This window comes from Nipponia nippon, unplaced genomic scaffold, assembly GCF_047370975.1.
Source record: "Nipponia nippon isolate SJK-2023a ecotype South Korea unplaced genomic scaffold, ASM4737097v1 scaffold_3, whole genome shotgun sequence".
Taxonomy (NCBI): Eukaryota; Metazoa; Chordata; class Aves; order Pelecaniformes; family Threskiornithidae; genus Nipponia; species Nipponia nippon.
The window spans coordinates 98,539,518-98,560,482 of NW_028262347.1; the positions used below are offsets into that span (position 1 = coordinate 98,539,518).

A 20,965-nucleotide genomic window follows, 5' to 3' on the forward strand; every position below is an offset into this window, starting at 1 on the left:
GTTGGGGAAAGAAGGTCAAGAACCACTGCATCCAGCTTCGTACACAGGGGTGATAACCATTCCCATTGCTGCTGCCAAACTAGTTCATGACTGAGCATTCTCAAACCGATGCTCTGTAAATTGTAGTGGTTCCTCAGCAGCATGTAACTAAACAACAGAGGTAGGAACTTGTAAGAGGTGCTGGGACCATCTGAAACATGAAACAGGTAGAGCTGATCTGTAGACATATGAAGACTGCTGTCAGTAGCTAGCATCAAAATACATATGTGAAATATCTGGATTTAAAAATAATGGGATATAAGATTAAACTTTTGTGAATAATACACTTCAGAGATATTAAAATGAAAACAGTATTTGGGGACTAAGTCACCTGGCTGTTTGAAGATATTAGTTAAAGTAGTATTGTTCTGGCTTTTCAGCAGATGTGTTAGAAAGTCATGGCTTTCACACTGAAATGAAATAGCATTACATACTAACAACAGGATGTAAAATAGAACAGCTCATATTCAAAACACCCACACTCTTACACCTTCTGCTGACAATTTGGAAATGGGCCTACAGGAAAACCAACAAACAACAGGGTGACAATAAAACATGAGTGTTTGGGAGGCTGCTTTAATTTACATGCTTTGCTGGTTGCTTTTCCTACTATGCCCTTGATCCCTTCCTACCCCCTTCTTCATATAAAACTAATTTTTTCCTGCCCACTAAACACAAAATTCTTGGAAAGCACAACATTAATTTCTGATTAAACCTCTCTCAAATGACTGCTTTACTGTCCTCTACTGCAAGCACCTGTATGTTTTACAGAATAAATTGGCCACTAGCATTTGCAAACATGTGTTTTTCTGTCTGGCAACAAATAAAGCTGATTTCACATGCAGCATAGAAATTCTCGACTCAAGCCAGTCTACGTATTCACAGCCATAACCCGTCAAGGTATCACCAGCCACCAGCACCTTCTATTTAAGTGGCTCCTTAGCAGGAAATAGCTGGCAAAAGCAGTTAAAGCAGCTCTGATCATTTCTGGTAAGAGATTTGCATAAGCAAAGGAGAAGCTGGCTGACTTGTTGCCTGGATAGCATCTAAGCTGAAAAAGTGGCAAGGAGCCAGGTTTTGAGGTTACGCACCACAATACTTATCATTCCTTTGTTTTTGACATCACTGGCTAGCCAAAGAGTCCTATAGAAAACAACGCAGAGAAAAGTGGATTACAAAGGAAAACACTCTGCAATGTCTTGGAGCATGCTTAGAGTCCTTTTAGCCATTCATAAAAAGGAAGGGTTTCACAGTTTAAGACATGAATTATAATATACAAGTCAGTAGTTAAGCTTGACTGTAAAGGATAAAATTTAACTCTCCCTAAGCGCATTAGAGATTGGAAAGACCCAAACAAGATTGTCACAGAAAAAAGCACTTGTATAGTATTATTCAGTGGAAAAAACTGTTGTTAAAACTGTGGTGCATTATTTCTGCAGCTTGAGGATATTTTTTTTTTCTTTAAATAAAAAGTTAAAGAAGTAAGAAATAAACAGAGAAAGTAGAAGTTAGTTTCCATTAAACTTTTATTGCCTGTCTAGGAATACATAAGTCCCTTCAAAAATTATGATTTCCCTCGGCTTCTGTTGCCAGCAAGTTTTCATTTCTAAAACTAAAAATCAAAACAATACTCGTAACCAGTTCATTGTCATTATACCTCCCTTTCCAACAAGCACAGTACTGCTATTGCCCTCCTTTCTAATTGGTAGTTGTTTCTCAGTACTGTCTTGTCTCATGTAGAACAGGGCTGATGCACAGTACTTAAATTAATAGAAGTTTTTTTTCTTCTCAAAGAAATATTTATGGGAGACATATTCCCGTAGACTCCAGAGAACTCTGTGTCAGGCCTCACTAGGGGAGGCTCACATCTGGAGTAGGACTACAGAAAAAGTAGGTTGGTAGGTTTATTGCAACCATGATAAAAAGGAAAACGCGTGCTGCTACCCACACATCTGTGTGATTTCTATCTAGGTTATCACACATTATGTGCATCAAGCCTGTCACGCTGCTTTGGGTTTCATCAGAGTGCACATGAAACAGGAATCTCATGTTTTGCTGTATTGATGTTTTTTAGCGTTGCTTTCAGAAAGCATACCTTATTTTCATAAGCATTAAAAGCATCCGGTAATCATAAAGCTTTTTTACACCTGAAAAGTAAGTACATGAAGAGTAATAGGGTTTACAGTTTGTCTTGCAATAGATGCCTAGCCTTCCATCATGAAGGAAGCAAACCTTAGCAACTCACGAGTAGATAGATGAGATGGGAAGTCAGTGTTCATATGGAGATGCTTGCCATGGCCTAAGGAACGACTTTGGAACCTTCTGGCCCCCATCCCTCCTTTTTCAGTTTCAAAAGTTAAAAAGAAAGGATAGTCAGGATAATTAATACCAAAAACAGTTCTGTAGCAGGTTTTGGTAAACAAAAGCGGAGTAGGCACGTACCTGTTACCTTTAATTGAATGGAAGCACGCTGGCTGGCTAATTAATTCTCGATCACTACCTACAAATTATTCTTTTAATAATTTCAGGCTCCATGCTTTTCCTAGCAAAGAAGTATAAACTGTCTTTTCCCCAAGGCAGATGACAATGGGAGATTGGAGGACAGACAACTATAATCTGGAACTCTGTCCCACACTGTTAGAAATACCTTGAAGCTGGACTCCACAGGAGTGGCATTGGCAGAGACTGCTTTGCAGGATTGCTTACTACTGGCAAAGAGAATGGTGATGTTTTCTTTTTGCCCTCACTATCCAACTGTTCTGCACTTCTCTTACTAGTAGGATCAATTAAATACCATCAATAAAAAACAGCTAGGAAAAGCATGCTAGCAGAATGCAATTTGCAGCTCTGGAAAAAAAAAAAGCAGCAAGAAAATTCCCTTCAGACTTACAAAGAGCACTGACTCATTTTCAGATTGAAGATTCAAGGGTGCATGGTTTAACTTCAAAGTTCTTATTAATCATCATTAATATTCCCACTGACTGTATACCAGGTAGATGTTAAAAAATGCAAAAAAATAGCTTAGTTTGGTTGACTTTTAGTTTTGATTAAATAAACTGGGACATACTATGATCAGAAAATGTTTTAGCAGGAGTTCCTACCAATTCTTGGAAGACATTCTCTATTTGTCTTAAAAGAAAATACACCGATTTCCTGTGGCGACAGTCACATGCTAAGTCACCTTCTGTAACCCCTAAGAGGCTGATGGAGAGTGCAATGAGGAAATGGCACTGTGCATGGGGAGAAGGAACTGCTGCGTAGTGGGACTTCTGTAGCTTACACAAGTGGGGAGTTAAACACAAATGAAAACTTCCTTTTTCCTCAGTGCATCACAAGTTGAGTGGGAGGATAAACGTAACCTGAACTAAGTTTTGATTCTTCTTGTTCGTTAAGTGTTCTTAGCACTCACACTCCCAGTTTTACAGGAGTGGTCCCTTGGATTTACTGATGCTGCTCTCTATTACTATGATAGTGGAGCAATTGGAATCCAATTCAGGTCTAACTGGTGAAAAGCCTTGGAAGATTCACGGGTAACAGAAGAACTCGGAAAACAGCTCTCCCTCCCCTTTTTGTGATTGATAGCTTTTTGAATAAGAGCCAATACTTCTTATTTTCAAAGTCCATTTTGATTTAGATGTCATGGAGTGAACACACATATCTTTCCTGTCATTCATTTATTTTAATATACAGCTCAATCTGGAGTGTCTGATAAATGCTATAGAACAAAAATGTCTTTGTGAACGTTTCTCATGAAAGATGCTTGGTAGAGTGCTGCCGTTTGTATGCATTTGAATTTAAATGCTAAGTACTGCTGCCTCAGATGGCAGAAATCAGCTTAAGTCCCATTGACTTCAATCAAATAAGTCACAAACTATTTTGTCATCTTCCTGCCTTTATATAACTAACCTTGAAAATATCTTCAAAGTGTTTGGTAAGAGACATTACCAAGCCATCATGAAAGGAGGCTAAATCATGCTGTTTAGGAATCTGGCTCACAGTTAAATATGTTCTTTTTTATCCCCTTCACCTACTACTAATGCAAAGTATTTTCAAGGGTGTCTCTAGTTTTATGTCAGCCTTCATCAACTAATGTACTCTGCAGTCAGAAAGGTCTACCGTCAGTAATCAACTCATTGTTTCTTTTTAGGCAAAGCTAAAATCCTTCGCTGCCAAAATCATTCAGCTCCTGAAGGAATGGACTGAAACTTTCCCCTATGATTTCCAAGATGAAAAATCCATGAAAGAGTTGAAGGAGATTGCTCACAGGATCACACAATGTGATGAGGTAAGGGTGGGGGGAGAAAAAACATTAGGTGGGAAAGCAATATTTGTCAACCTTTATATACAGTTTATCATATTATACACAAACCCTTGCTCCTGCATGCAGTATTTTCTAAACAGACTATAGCAGCAGTTGCTAAGCTGTCAGCGTAACTGCAGGACATGGGCTGAGCAATGAACTTAATGGTCCGTTAGCAGAAACTGTCTATGTATAATCACCAAGTATAAGAGGACGAGAAAAAATAGTCATGATATGAAAAATGGATGTGGTGCAGAAGGAGAAAGGAAAGAACAGTGACTATAATGGCACAATATAGTTAACTTTCATAATGAATTATGTACCATCCTTTGTACTTTATTACTACTCTATATGTCTAAGTTCCACAAGACATATCAACCAGTTGTATCAAATATACTCTTGCTCAAGGTGAAGATGCTTATTATTGAATAGTTCATTCCTAGCTCCTAGCAATAATCAGCAACTGTTTTGTTGCTATGTTTCAAGTGACATGCACGGTATTTCCACTAAGGAAGTTATAGTTGAGCTCTGCTAGCTAGTCAATCACCAGTCTTAACAGCTCTGAGTTTCTAGCTTACGAAGAAAACTAGACCTCACAGAATACTTCTCTAAAGTAAACAGATAAAGCAAATTCAAATAAAACAAGGGCTGTTGGTTTGCTGTTTGGGTTTTTTTGTTGTTTTGTTCCCCCCCCCCCCCCCTCAACACCCACAAAGCCTACACTTTTTTTCTCATTGAGAAAGTTACCATAACTACCAATAGAAAGAGGGAAGGATATAACGAAGAACTGCAAGGGAATTAAGTGTAAAGTGTTTGTATGAATCTGAAGGCTTACTTACATAGACGCAGAAGCTTCTTGTTTTTAAACCCACAACTTCAAGATATTTTTGAGAGCAATTAGCAGGAAATGGGAAGACAATTGTATTATGTGGTTTTGTCGATTCCAGTACAGAGAAAATGAAGAACAACAGGTTTGACAGCACTGCATGAATCAGTGATAGGACACAATACAATTAGGTGTTACCAAGTTGTCAGAAGGAAGTATGTCAGTTTTGTTGCATCAGCAAAGCTGTTTACCTGGATGCTACTATGAAAATGTCAGTGCCTTAGTAGGAAGGGAAAAGGAAACAGGATTCTAATATACCTTCACCCTTGTCTACAAAGGGAATAGAAGAGATGCATGTTGGCAGAGATATTACTGTGAAAGGGGACTTGGCAGAGGTTTTATTTAGCATCTGTGTCTTAGTATTTAATTTGTCTATTATTTTGAACTAGAAAGAAGTTGTGGCCTTTCTTTCTCTTTCCCTTCTCTCCCACTCTGTTATGTATGAATAAATTGTCATCTGAGAAAAAAAAAAAAAAACGTCTTCATGGAGTGGCTCAGTGTTCTGGTGTCCGAGGCATCTGATGACATCCATTAATTACAGCATTATTGTATTTATCCCCTTAACAATGCTACAAGTCAAGTTTGATCAGTGAAGAGCTATGCCACATCTGACCCCTAGGAAACATAATTTGACACTGACAAAAAGCAGCTCTTGCTCTCAGTATTTGTTACCACAAGAAATTACTCATACTGTGCTTCAGCAAGGGATTATGGTAGTGGTTTGAGGTTTTATTTTGTATTTTAAAGCTTTTCCAAATCCCATTGGGCACTATTCTTCATAGGTAGGATAGAAGGTAAACTGAGAACTCGCACAAAGCAGTCAGGTGCTTGTCCTAGTGATATTAGGCAGCATACCAAATAGCTACAGCTACAGCCAGGGTTGCACCCCAAATGGAGTACAAATGTCTTGTTTGAACTCAAACAAGGACAAATTATTGTACACTCATTGACTGATTTTCCAAAGTTGTAAGAAAATTTAGGGTAAGAAAGACTAGTAATGAAAGGAAACTGCTAAAACTCTAAGGGCATTTGTCTAAATATTAAGATGCTAATAAATTCACAATAGCTTAAGTAAGCCATAGTTTTTCATGGCACTGCAGTTCCTGTGTTCACTTTCATGTAATACCTGTGATACTCTCACCTGCCTTCAAGTTTGATTCTCTATGAGCCATATCTAGAAATACTGCCTCCTCCCAGACACATGGGTAAGTCAGGCTGAAGTCAAATGATTTACAACAGAAAGCTCAGCATACCAGAGAGCAGAATTAGCGCTTTATTTTAGTCCCCCCACCACGGTCCCTTGGCATTTCTGAACACTTGCAGCACAATATCTGAAATGGCTCCAGCCAGCTGCTGTTCAGCGGTAATCCAGTTGCCTCATCAAGATGAGCTACACTGCCTTCAGCTTTTCATTTGATTTCACTTGGGAGTCAGATTATTGCCTTGTAAAGCAACATTCTGACACTATTATTGCTTAATTATAGCATGCAATATACAAGTATTTGGTAGTCATCGTCTCTCACATCTGCTACATAATTTCAGTCATCACTGCACATTAGTGGCTTCTTTGAACTATCACAGATTCATTGCAGTTCTTTCTAGTGTATCCAGTTGACTGGCAGAAACCAACACAGCAGGTTGTAAACTAACGGTTAACCTTGTGGCTAACTTCAAGAGAAATAATTTGCATGAAAGCAAGAGAACAATTGTGTAGGAAGGAGAAGGAAGACTGTCTTTGGTAGAACTAGTTTTTCCAGCAGCAGGAAGAAGAGGGTTGGAGAACCAGGGTCATTTAAAGCAGTAACAGGAGGGATGGAGGAGTAGGAAAGTGATCAAGTTCACTCTTCAGGGTTGACCTCAGAGAAATGTCTGTAGGACACAAACAGTCAACGGCAGAAAGAATTCAGCTTGCCTCCGTTGTCAGAATGCTGAGTGGATGGATTATATTTTTGTGGCTTTAGCAGTATATATCCTTATAGATCCTATGTTTAAAATCTGCACCTGATAAACAGTAAGGCATTTTAGTTGTCCAAGAACATGAGGTATATTGTGCTCTTACCTAAATCTTTGGATGCTATAATTGTTCAAAGCCAAGCTGGGGTATTTTAGAGGTGTATTCCTGGACATAATGTGAATTCCCTGGATTCTGCCTGGGCTAGATAGACTTGATCATCAGTGAGTCTGATCAGAAGAAGAGCTTTTTGGCACTTGGTACACAGAGGTTCCAAGAAGCCTTGTGCAAGCAACTCAGCCACCTTTCACTATACCCACTTTTTAGCTGTTTACCCTGATGCCTTTGAAATGGGGTACTAGCCAAAAACTGCCGCAAGGAGCGGACCAGCCAAGCAAGTGAAACAGAGCTGGGAAGGCAGGCAGGCATAACAATGTCGTTATGACGTTGAGTGGGCAGTTAGGCCAAGTTCATTTGTCACAGGATGATCAGCTCAGATAAGATGAAAGAAAATGGTAATAAGCATTTAATTTTTCCCAGTCAGAAGTTCCTTGACTATCTGTGTCTGCAAGAGCTAAATGTTTTTAACAGTCATTGTTTCTGCCTTTGCTTAGGAAAATGGAACAGTGAAAAAGATCATTAGCCAGATGACACAGAATCTCCTGATGGCTCTCTCCGCACGGAGCCAGTACCAGGAAATCAGAGAGAAATTCCGGCAGCCTGTTAGCGACAAAGGCACCATCCTCAAAACGAAGCCACAGTCAACTCAAAAGGACATCCTGAGTGTGTGCTGTGACCCTCTGATCTTGGCACAGCAGCTGACCTATATCGAACTGGTGAGACACTAATTTGTGTGTTCATTTTCCATTTACTAAATATTAATATACTCATCAATATGAATTTTGCTATGGCTTCACTGAAAGACTCCAATGTTTTAATCAAAAAATATCAAGTAATGAACAAGACCAAGTAGGTACACTGATAAAAACACCTCGCACATCTACGTAGTAGGAAGGTAAAAGTTACAAAAATGTTCTCCTAACTTTGGGTTTATTGATGCATTTTTCACTGAACTCCCTGTTTTTCTGTACAGTGACAATCTCTTATCTCTCCAAACACAGGAAAGGGTGAGCAACATTTACCCGGAGGATTTGATGCAGATTGTCAGCCACATGGACTCCCTGGATAATCACAAGGTACAAGAGGGGTACAGAGGAAAAAAGAAACAAAGAATAACCAGGGTGAAGAACCTCCATGATTTGAGTATACCCTGTGCAAGAAAGGCTGACATTTTCTAACCTTCTTTAAGCTCATGCCTTAAAAAATACCTAACCAGATTTTATCAAGACATGAAAAGGAAGTTTATCCTTTGGTATGTTGACTTTATCATGATGCAGGATAGGATTAACATGTAGCCTGTTCTTTTACAGTGCCGAGGCGATGTGACCAAAACCTATAATTTGGAGGCCTATGACAATTGGTTCAATTGTCTCAGCATGCTGGTGGCTACAGAGATTTGTCGGGTAGGTATTCGTAGAAAACAAGATAGCAAAGTGATCCCAGCCTTGAGGACAAAAGGCAGGCAGTGGTCTAATAGGGATTTAAACATTAGCAGTGCAATTAAAGATAATGGCATTACTCAAGCATTAAATTATTTGCATGCTTATATGATTAAGAATTCATGGCTGTGTTGGACTTTGCATATATTCTCTAGTTTTGTGTAGCTTTCATATTAGCATTAGTCACACAGTGAAATGGAACTTGTATGGAGTTTGAGTGTGGAGCCCTTTTGGATATTTTTTTTTTTTAATACATCCATAAATTCTCAAAGATACTAATCTTTAAATGCAGGTTTACCACTAAACAGCTGTCCTTCGGCTGCATTTAGATATCATTAGCACTATCATATGTTCATTTTTTTGTAGAAAAATCAGGAACAAACTATCTTCAGAAGTCTGGAAAGAAAATAGACTACTGGAGAGGTTAAAAAAAAAAATAAAGAGGGAGAGCAGCCTTATTAGAGGTTTAAGTAACTTCTATCATATAATAAGCAAAGAAATAGAAGGTATACTGGCCCAGAAACCCTTTTTTTCTTTTTTTTTGCATGCTTATTCTCTGTCTTTTTAGATTCCTATTAATATGCACCAATTCTAGCAAGTGGGAAGTTTTCTCTCTATTCCTGCTTCGTCAGTAGCCCTTCTGTGGAAATCCAGATGCCTACTGCAGTTTTATGAAGTCTGATATATTGATCTTAATCTCTTAAGATTTCTTGCTCTCACAGAAACTTATTACAAAAACACCAAGATATCTTCCAGAGCTGGCTGGTATGGCTAATACATTTAGTAAACCAGGCAAACAAAACGTTTTAGCATACCAAGGGCTAAGCCAAGCCATTGACTACTGAACCATTTTCTTTTGATATGACACAGAAACTGAAGTATTTAGGCAAGAGATTTTTTTTTTTTTTTTAAAAAAAGAAAAAGGGCATTCCCTAGTGAAGTTGTCTGCAGTCACCACTCAGGAGCCATTTTTGTATAAGCCAGACTGAACTTCTAGATCTAAATATGAGAAAGATTTTGATGAATGAATGTAATCTAGGCAATAAAACTAGCTTTTAAAAAAAAACGCAAAAGATTGATGGCTTTTGGAGACAGCACTGTATATTAATTTTGCTTTGCCATTTGTAAAAAAATCTGCAAAGCAGATGTTCAGCATGCCTTGCTAGCTCCTTTGCATGTTTGCATGAGTGGGAATTTGTATATTTGATCATCATCACTACCTGCTCTCAAGAGGTCATTTAAGAGTACACATAGTAAAATGAGAAGATCAGGACATGACAATTGTTCTCTCTCACATTCAGGTTACATGACTCTGGTCTTAAGTCTTTTCACTGCTTTCCCTTCTTCTTCAGAGGTTTAAATTTTTTGCATGTATTCTTTCTAATAGCAGCTTCATGTCATCTCCCTTTTCCAGTAACAGGAAATTGCTGAAAGCGTCCGGCTTGTTTATACAAGATTCCCCAAGACATTGAACTTTATGTATAAACAAAAATTTACACTCCCCCACAACTAGAAAAATAATTCATAGTAGCCCCAAATACTTCTACTATTTTATTAAAAATTAATCTTAACAAAATACCCTCAAGCCTATATCATCGTAAGATTTAGCTGGATAAAGTCTTGAAATGTCTATTCAATCAACCTGTTACAATGCCTTTGACTGAACATCCCATCCAAAATCCAGGCCATCCCTTCCTTCTTAACAGATCTTGGGTTTTTTTCAGGTTGTAAAGAAAAAGCAGCGTACAAGAATGGTGGAATTTTTCATTGATGTGGCAAGAGAATGCTTCAACATTGGAAACTTCAACTCAATGATGGCTATTATCTGTGAGTATCCTTAACACAGATGATAAAAGGCACTTCATTTTACAGCCTGACTGGCAAGACTATGCTCACGCTTGCCCTGAATTGGCTGACCACATCAGCGTGCACACTTCTGCAGGGGCCGTATGTACCAGTGACAGATTAATGTGTGGGTGGGTGAGTGTCAGCTACAACTTTTGTTTGTCAAGCTGAACTGCCTTCCAAAATAAACGTGTTGTGCTGAGACATAAACACAGAGTTATGTTAGCCCGATATTTTTTCAACTCAGTTGTTTCTTTATTTCTTCTCTCTCCATTCAGCTGGCATGAATTTGAGTCCCGTGGCACGGCTAAAGAAAACTTGGTCCAAGGTCAAAACAGCCAAATTTGATGTTTTAGAGGTATGTATAAAGTTTAGACTTTATACAGAAATCCACCAAATAGTTTCATCCAAACCTCTGCTGTGGAATTACTAAGTCAGAGATCACAGAGGCACTTCTGTCAGTGGTCACCAGCATATAAACGTTAGGGAGAACATTTCCTGAATTTCAAACTCCCTGCTTGCCTGCAAAGAAAAGTGGATGCAAGTTTTCTTACGTTATTTCTTCCTAGCATATTTCTTCCAATTTAACATCAGGGTAGTTTTCACTCAAGTGAATGCCATTTTGCTACCCTTAAAACTAATTAGAGTACTCCATCTAGTGGAGATCTGAATGAAAACAAAACTTAATTGAAAGTGTCATCAGAAAGATTGGTGACAGCAAGTTAGATTTTTTCCTGATAGTCATTTATCATTTCCTTTCAGTCTTCTGTTAACCACTGAAGCAAAGCATAGATGTAAAGCCAGTACAGAACCCTCCTTTCAAACAAGATAGAAATTAGAAAAACACGAATGCAGACCTGATCAGTATAAGGTACTCTATCTTGAAAGTTTAAAAAGGGGCCCAAAAAATTCAGAAAGAATGAACTTTCTGATGGTTAGATCAAAAGCTTTTATATTTAGGAAACACGTATTACTTGACTGCCTTTTTTTCCCCCCCCTATAAAAACAGCATCACATGGATCCATCCAGCAACTTTTGTAATTACCGCACAGCCCTGCAAGGAGCAGCACAGCGATCTCAGACTGCCAACAGCAATCGAGAGAAAATAGTCATCCCAGTTTTCAACCTGTTTATTAAAGATATCTACTTTCTGCACAAAATACATACGAACCGCTTGCCCAATGGGCAGATAAACTTCAAGGTAGGACTTCGTTATTATAGAAACTGTAATGCTAGTTAAACATTGTACATTACAAACATTTGCTAGTTTTGAATTTCTATTATCAATTCCTTCAGCATTGCTGTGATCTAGACATAAAGTGATATCATTATCTAGGGGAAATGATTTCACCAAGTTTCTGTGAAAGCTAGCACTTGAAGTTGCCATGTTTATATCACACATCCAGCAGATCCACAACTGCATATACAGAAGAGAATCCATAAAACTGATGGAATATAATTGCCTTCAGTCAAAAGATTAGTTTTAAAATGTACTGAAATAGAGATTCTTTTTTGTTAGTTTTACATTGAATGGGACAGATGCACTTGAAAACATAAAATTCATATAAGCAGAACTGATTGGAATAACATTAATTTGTTACCAAAACTGGTGCATGAAAAGATTTGAGAAGAAAATAGGAATTTCAGAAGCCAAACCCCCAGCATTAAAACTTACTCAAGTAATACAGAAATAGTCTAATGTTAGCTAATTGGAAAAGAAAATCTCTTCAAGGAACATTGTACTCATGCAACATTTAAAATAAAGGAAAGATCTCAAGATCAAGAAGTGTAAGAATTTTAGTGTATGATGGCAGACAAAAAATTGCCACTCCTCAGCCCCGCACCTGCCTTATGTTTAAAAGGGATTGGGGGAAGCAGAAGGCAGTGAAGAATGGGAAGTAAGCTTTTCTGTGGCAGTAAGCCATCATATCTGATCAAATTGTAATAGGTAACTTTACCCTAAATCACCAGCGTTAGCTGATTTAAGCTCATCAGGTTAGTAGCTATAAATGCTACACATAACCAGCAAGTGGTATTTAGCAGGTCTTGAAGGGAGTTTCTATAGGTTCTGGATTCTCTTTCCCTGACTAATAAACATATATGTCCAAAAGACCACAGCCTGTCAGAAGTACTTTTGAAGGTTTTTGCCATTATTAAGGCTGGAGGGGGAGCACACAGAATACACAAGACAAACCCTAAGTAATTATGCATTTCTTAAAATCCTAGGAAGGAAAGGATATCTATAGTTTCTATATGTTATTTTTATTATTTCTTAAATTTAAAAAGTACTTTATGAAAAAATCATATATGTCACATTTCATTTAAGTTGAAGGCTGGAAATGTAAAAAAGTAAATAAAAACCATTTACTGACCAGTTCCACTCGCAGGCTAATTTAGAGATAAGACACAGAAAATAGGCCTATAGCACTTTCATATATGAAGAAAAGACTGCTGACGAAAAGAATTTAATGCAAAAGACCAGGCAGTTAGCAGGGATATGCTATTCTAAACTTGAGAGGCTAACAACAGATGAGGAGCTAGGAATAAGAGGGGGAGATGAAGGGAGCACTAAGAAGAAGGGATAACAAGGAAGACGACTGAGTAAGGGATAATAAGAGAAGCATGAATAAGAACAAGACTGAGAGGCTCCGAAATTGAAACAACAGAACTAGTATTTGAAAGAAAACAAATATGATTTTAATAATATTCTTTTAATTACCTCATGCAGAAATTCTGGGAAATTTCAAGACAGATTCATGATTTCCTGACATGGAAGCAGGTTGAGTGCCCTTTTGAAAAAGACAAGAAGATCCAGAGCTATCTACTCACAGCACCCATTTATAGTGAAGAAGGTAAAATCCTTTATTGAACATCATAGCGAGTCTTCCTACTTGTTGAAATGCAGACAGAATACGCAGATGAAAAAAATTAACATGCAAATAATATTTGATAAGTATGTATTATCACTTCTGTATTGGCTTGTGATGAGAATAAACTTCATAATGAAGTCTGCTAAATGAAACCTGTTCTATTGTAACTTTTTTTTTTTTTTTTAGTTAAAGTACCCATGTATCTGATTGTTCTTATTTTATTTACCAGCTCTGTTCATTGCATCCTTTGAAAGTGAAGGTCCAGAAAACCACATGGAAAAAGACAGCTGGAAAACACTCAGGTATGAAGCTTCCTCAGAACATAAGTCTTTTTGCAGACATAAACAGGCAGGTGATCATCAGCTTCCTCCCTCCTATTTGCTTGCCCAGCTTAAGACGATTTTGGCCCAAATATTTATATTTTTTCTTCAAAATTCAAATCTGAAAAAATTCAATTGGGCTTGGATTTTGATAGAGTTTTTCCAGCCAGCTCAGTTCAAGCTGCAAGATCACTGCTGGGACTACAGAAGAGAATATACTTTGTTTAGGCTGTCAAATACAGTAAGAGAATTTACATTTGTAGCAGTTTTCAGACATGGTTTTCTCAGGGGAGCAAATATATAACGATACTAAGAAGGTGCTATCATTTATCATACCTACACAGTTACAGATCTTATAAAAGGATGAAATTTTATATGAATACTTTAATTTTCGGCCTACTCTTAAGGGAGAAAGTCTCAATGACTCCTCCTCCCTCTGAGAGGGGGAAGCACCTCTTCCACGTACATGATGAGATCAGTTAATTTAGATGAGATTTCTTCTAATACTGAGGCCAAGGCAGAAGGAGAGATTTAGACCTTCGTAAATCATGTTAAACATTTAGATTTGATGTATCCGTACCAGATAAACAATGAATGAAGAAGTCAGTATGTCCCGAGCTGCAGTTGAGCTACGCTATGACTGTATTGTCCTAGACAAGACACTGTTTGCCAGTGATCCCAGCATTTCTTAGGAAGTCCGCCTAAGCTTTTCACTTACGACACCCGTGCAACGTACCTTGCATTAAATCCAATGCTGTTCAGCAAGCAATAGTTTAGGATGATAGAGGAACATATCTAATTTGCCTGAGCACATCTTAAGGGCCTGAAATAATGTTACGAAGGTTAAATTTTCATTTAAAGTCAGCATCTTTATTGGAATTCATAGATGTGTTCCAGTTTATAGCAATTGAAAATCTATCCCTTGAAGAAAGGCTTCCAGCTAATGACGCAAGATAGATCTATTGCCAACCTTTACCAAAACTGTAAAACTTTTTGTTGTGATAAAAAAGATAATTTTATTTTTTTATTACTACTTCTTCTAGGACAACTCTGCTTAACAGAGCCTGAGATTTTTGGGTCTGATCTACACACTTTGAAGCACATTGAATGAACGTGTTTTTACAACCTGAAAGACTTGGACTGAGCTAAAAAAGACCTCACTGGTTGAGGTCTCTTTTGTATATACAGTAACTTTTATGAAATAAGATGTGGTAAATATTTCACATGTCAACCTTAAGGCACTTAAGTGAAGGGTTTTGGTTTTTTATTTTAAATATAAGGGCAGGGCCCTGTTCTCAGAGATGAAATGTATCATGGGAGATGGTATCCCTGGGGAGATCTTATTCTATCAGCATCCAAATTTTTATTTTTTATTACTTCCACCAAAATTAATAAAAATTAAAACACACATCCCAACTAAAGCCAGTGTTCAGGTTAAATGCTCTATTGGACCAGTATCCTACAGAACACTCAACATGTCCCTCTAGCTTTGAAGTGAAGGGTCTCCTTCAAATCAGCGATACCATTCACATGTGTTAGTAAGCATTTGTAGAGTCAAGGCCTTAGACATCTGCAGTAAGCGTGTTCCTCTCCTAAATCAAAAAATAGTGCCTTACAAGGTACTGATATTGTTTAGTGTACCTTCTATTACGCTGGACTGGAAGTAAAGAAAATAAAAGTACGGATGTCTCGAAACCAGCTACAATGTACTTTTTAAATAAAATGGAGAATATGGCACATGAAGTAGAGTATACCTGCCTGTAACATTGATGGTGCAGCAAACATATTTTTGTTACGTGATTTAAAGAGATAAGATGGGGTAACTGCTGGGGGATGTGTGTTTGTGTGTGAGTATGTGTGCGTGCATGTGTGAAGATGCACACATGTCTAAGTTTTAATACTTCTGGGAACTATCCTTTAAATTCTGGCTGTCAGAATAGTTTGTGTTTTCCTTTTTAAAAATCAGCGGGTTTTTTTGTTTTGTTTTAAAAGAATGATGTCTAACCTAGATTATCTCTGCAAAACAGGCTCAATATGGTTTTTTGAAAACAGTTTTTGGGAAATAAAAATCATATGTGAGCTAGGGAGAGGGAATTAAACTCAGATGTCCAATTTGAAGTTAAGGCTAAAATTCCCAAAGAAGCTTAAGAAGAGTTCATCGCCACTGGACTGGGCATTTAATTCCCTTGTTTCCTTCAAAAATGCTAGTCTGCACTTACAGACAATTAAAGCAAAGACCAACTTATGATATAAGCTTTTTCTAGTATTTTGCAAGCCATTATTAACTGTCTGGGCCAGAACCCTTTGAAATCTAAGGGAAAACACTGTAAGAAATTGGTCAAACCTTTGAACCCAGGCCAGTACCAAAATTAGAGATGATCTGTAAACCTGCTGATGCTTGCCATTTCTAATTTCCACTTTTAGCCTTGAGTTTACACCTAACTTGGCTATCCAGATGAGCACCTGAGGAGCTTATTTTATGTTAGGATTCAAGGTATTCATTTCCAGGAAAAAACCACACAGTTCAGGACTTACTTTCTCACCTGATCTCTGAATTAAGAAAGAAAAAAAAATAGGCTCAGATTAAAAACTGTTTTATTTAATGAACAAATTATTACCCATTAATATCTACTGTCCTTTCCAATAATTGTTCTCTTAAGGCCTGAGGGATGGGTATTTGTAAAGATAATGACTTGAGCCAGACAATTAGATATTTTTTTTTTTAAAGCCCCTCTAGAGTTCACAGTGGTTGCAGCCTCCCTCATAGAGCCTCACAGAGGACCTCTGCACAAGCTTCTTTAAAAATTATCAACTCTAAGTAGATGGGTTTTGTCTTATTCTGCCTTCTGTTGAAGAAGGGGCAAGACTTGCTGGACCAGGGGTCTGGCTTATTCCAGTCCAGTAAACTCTTCTTGCTGAGTGCCTACAACCAAGAGCAGTGCCACTGTTTCATATAGCATCTGCAATCACTTAATAGAAATTATTTGCTGTATTGGCCCTGTAGTACAGTGAAAAATTAAAGAGCCTTCCCTCTCTCCCTGTTCCACTCCACCCTTGACAAATACTTAAAATTAGAAGAGTAAGTTGGGTAAGGAAGGGAGATAAATCAACATTTTGCTATTCCCATAGCATTGACATCAGAGAGAAACAAAATTAAGTTATGCCATGAAGAAGGAAGAAGTCGAATACTAACTGTTAACAGGAACAGCCCAGAAAAGGGGAAGGGATAATTCTTATGATCTGCTGCTATTTTTCCTGTGCTGAAGTACTGACCTTCAGCCCTGGATTAGAGTAAGAATATTTATACTGTATTATTACAGTGTTTTGCACTTTCAGAGATGTTCTAGCTAGTAACATTGTTGGACACTATAAGAGGGATTGTATATCAGCTTTGTTTATGTAACTGAAATTTAAAAGGGATGCTTAAAATTTAAGAAAAAAGTATATATTTGAAATGCGATTTTAGAACACTTTCTGTAAATGTATAAAAAAAGCTTTCACATGAATGTGCACTTCACTGGTCAATCAGTCCTAGTATATACTTGAAATCAATGCAGTATCCACATTGGTTCCCTTTTATTTTTCCTCCCTCAGTTTGATACATTCCTTAAATACTGTGTATCGCTATTCTGAGCTGAAATGCTAAATATAAAGCTGTACCATAAAGCAGGATATTCCGTGTTTGACTGGATGTGCTTGCATTAATAAAAAAAACTTGCTTCAACCAGGCTTAACTTTTTCCATGGTTATTTTTCACTTGCAAACTGATCAAACCACAAACCAGCAGCTGAACCAGGTGAACCAACTATGGAAGGCAATATAGTTGCAATGAACCAACTGGCTATTTAAATTTAAGTTCCAACTTATAAAGATACATTATGAAATATTTACATATCTTCCAACAAAGCCAAGAGCAACACTAAGCCAACAATATGCTGCCACTTCTAATGTGTTCTCTATAGTAGTATTTTATGGATTTGGTACAGTGTCTCTGCTATGGAATATTTTCATTCTCTCAATGAAAGTGATTAACAGTTCCACTGTGTAAAAATATTTTGTGTGTCCTAAGAGCTGAATTTCGGTTTTTCCCTCCCATATATTTATACAGGAAAGCACAGAGACATTTTCCGGCTGCAGCACACTGCAGGGTTTCCTGTAGCAAGATTCTGTTGATATTTCAACACTCCAGGACCTTTGGTTGCAACCACTACCCTTTTTCATGCCCTGCTTTACAGAAGCAAAGCTACTTCTCCAACATCACGCAGGGACTAGGCAAGCACAGAGCTGCGAGGACAATCTGGCTTTCCTAACACACTGCCCCAGTGCTACCCATGCTACCTCCTTTCCCAGGGATATAAGCCTTAAAAAAAAAAAAAAAAAAAAAAAAGTTAGATCTTGCAAGTGCAGGAGCTCTGGAGGTCCCATAAGCACTTTTAATCTGTTGAAAACTCTCTGGGGAAATTGTTTTAGGAACCAGGCATCTACAACAGACTCCCAGAGTAGAACAGTACTACTTTCAGTCATCATGGCTCATTAGAAAAGATAATGATGTTTAGCAGCACTAAGAGGATCAAGGAGACAAGAGTCTTCTTGATGGCCAGTTCACACTCATAATTAATATGCATATTACATCCTTGAATATTCACTCCCAATTATGTCCCATCCAGTCATTAGGATAAATTAGCTATTTACACAGGCATAAGAGTAAACAACAAAATTGCTTTCCAGGCACTTCACTGCCATTAGAATATGACAAGTAGTAACATAATGCCAGTAAGATATCTTTAGTTACATTAGCAGCAACTTGATTTATCAAGTTAATAGTTCCCAAGAAACAGCTTTCTTTTAGCAAATAACTCACATAGCAAAATTCAGCTGACAACTGATATTAGCACATCTTTTAGAGGGAAATCAGAAATTCTTCTGAGGACCTGCAGAAAGATCTTCCCTCTTCAGTCTGCAGCATGTATATAGTTTTATCAGAGCAACCCCAGCTTCCCAACTCACCAGAAATGTCTGCAAATAGCATATGGAAGTACAGTTTTGTCTTATGGTTCTCTGCAGCTATTAAACAGGGCTGTGTGGACAGTAAGATACTTTTAAAGAGTTAAAAAAAAAAAAAAAAATCACAGAAAGACTTTATCCTAAACCGTTAGTGCATGCTATTGAGGAAGTTTCCAGACCAGCAAGCATGCAAATACTAGCAGTAGTTGCTTTCAAATTCTTCCTTCCATACTTGTTGCTGGAAAGGCAGAGATAACTGGGTATTCTTTGAGGTTTCGGCACACCTCTACGGGCCTCCGATATAGGTTCCCTGACACTGCAGAGGTTTGTCTTCTTCTGCCGCTCCCCAAGGTGGGCTTTGGAAGACAGAGAAACAACATTTGGGGTGTGTTTCTGCAGTAATTTGGAGGCACAGTCTAAAGCATAACCATTTCTGTAACATTATTCCTAGCACTAAAGAACGTAAATGTTTCTAATATTTCCAACATTGTAAGCAATTTCTAACATCAGCGTTTTTGCGGCTTCTTGATAACCACATTCAGCTTTTGCACAGAAAATGGATGCAGTTAATTGCTGCAAAATAACTTTGGGAAATTAGTTCATTTTCATAATGAAATATTAAAACCCAATGAAGTTCTATGCCATGCAGGGAGTGCTGATGCAGTCTCAGATAGGTATTCTGCCCTTTCCTCAAGAAATGTGGTAAGGAAGAAATTCAAACCACCAGGAAATGCAACATTAATTTAAAAATACTAAGCCAATAAACATACTGTCTCTGATCTACTAGGATGCATACCTTATGATATTAAGAATGCTTTGGCTTCTAACAACTAATGATAATAAAAAGCACTTCTATATAAAAAGCTCTGTAAGAAACAGTGTTTGGCAAAACCAGTACACAGTGACTTGACACTATTAGTAACACCTACCAGAAGAAAACAAAACAAAACAAGCCCAACAACCAGCAACCCCCCACAAAACACAAACAAACAAAAACCCCAAAACCCAGGGCTGTTGCCATGCAGAGGTTTCCTGTTAACAACCCCATCTCAACACAAGGTGTGGAGACCATTTTACAGGATTGAAAGAAAGCTGAAAGCGAACACAAACCAAAGCACCAGATTCAAACATCCCTGCTTCACCTGGGTCAGGAAAGAAGAAACTTTTTAAATTTAGTGGAAATTTGTCTCCAATATTTTTAATCTTACCTACTTAGTCTGAAGAAGCTAGATATCTTAAAATTAATATAATTCTGTTTGGAGGCAGAAGTCCAAGGAGACCCAACAGACTCTCATTACACAGATGGAAGAGCACTTAACACCTTTTTAGTCTCTGTCACGTAAGCACACTAAGGCCTCTTCTGATTCTGGGATGTATTAAATTCAAAGAATCTTGCTATCCATCAGCGTTGACATTGAAAGTTGCCTTTTAAATATTTAAACAACATCCAGTTGTTTACATTCAATTCAAAGAAGATACTACTAACAACACTCCACCTCCCCAAATACCTATTAAAATAGAGAAGTGTAGCACATCATCAATTGCAGCAACAGAGCACTCGGGGGCTCAGCAAGCACAGCTTTAAGTGATGTATTTGATTAAAGTCTGCAATACCTATGGCACTAGCAGAATTTAATGAAACGTTGAACTATTCATATCTGCGGACATCATAGCTCAGTGCTGAAGAACTTGTCTCAATTTGAAAAAAAAAAAAAAATCACTCCTAAAATGCTTCAAAAATGTAAAATCCAAGCAAGTAATAAATAAATCCACAAATCCAAGCAAAACCATTTTTTTTTCCCTTTACGCCTCTTATCTCACTTTACTTCTCAGAAATTTCGCGGTATCCAAGTAACCCAAGAAGAATTTCACAGGAACCCAGCAGCCAAAAAGTCACTTTGACAAGATCTTAAGAAGCAAACAACCACAAAAAAACCTCAACTACTCCTCTACGTGGACTGCATTTGCAGGCCAGAACACCATCCCAGCTGCTCCCCAATAACTGCACGGCCCAGAAGAGTGTGCAACTCGCATGCTGAGAGTAGCCTGAGCTTTGATCTGCCTTTAAGTTCCTCTCCAGAGTGTACCTCAGCACCGAGCAATCTCAAACGTATTTCTTTTTTTCTTCTAACTATCCCTTTAATATGATCATTTTCCCCATGGCTCGTAACAAAGTCAGAGAGAAGCCACT

At 37.8% G+C, this 20,965-nt stretch overlaps 1 protein-coding gene across 2 annotated transcripts in view; it reads left to right on the plus strand.

Moving 5' to 3' along the window:
• Positions 1-17,499, plus strand: part of RASGEF1A (RasGEF domain family member 1A) — a 179,947-nt gene extending 162,448 nt beyond the window's left edge. For both annotated transcript variants that reach the window (XM_087766873.1, XM_087766874.1), the window contains 10 exons: positions 4,187-4,324; positions 7,791-8,012; positions 8,298-8,372; positions 8,607-8,699; positions 10,460-10,562; positions 10,859-10,938; positions 11,590-11,781; positions 13,309-13,432; positions 13,680-13,752; positions 14,814-17,499. In XM_087766873.1, coding sequence (XP_087622999.1) covers positions 4,187-4,324; positions 7,791-8,012; positions 8,298-8,372; positions 8,607-8,699; positions 10,460-10,562; positions 10,859-10,938; positions 11,590-11,781; positions 13,309-13,432; positions 13,680-13,752; positions 14,814-14,838 — 1,125 coding nt within the window. In that variant the 3' untranslated portion in view covers positions 14,839-17,499. The remainder of the gene's footprint in view (positions 1-4,186; positions 4,325-7,790; positions 8,013-8,297; positions 8,373-8,606; positions 8,700-10,459; positions 10,563-10,858; positions 10,939-11,589; positions 11,782-13,308; positions 13,433-13,679; positions 13,753-14,813) is intronic.
• The last annotated feature ends 3,466 nt before the right edge of the window (positions 17,500-20,965 follow it).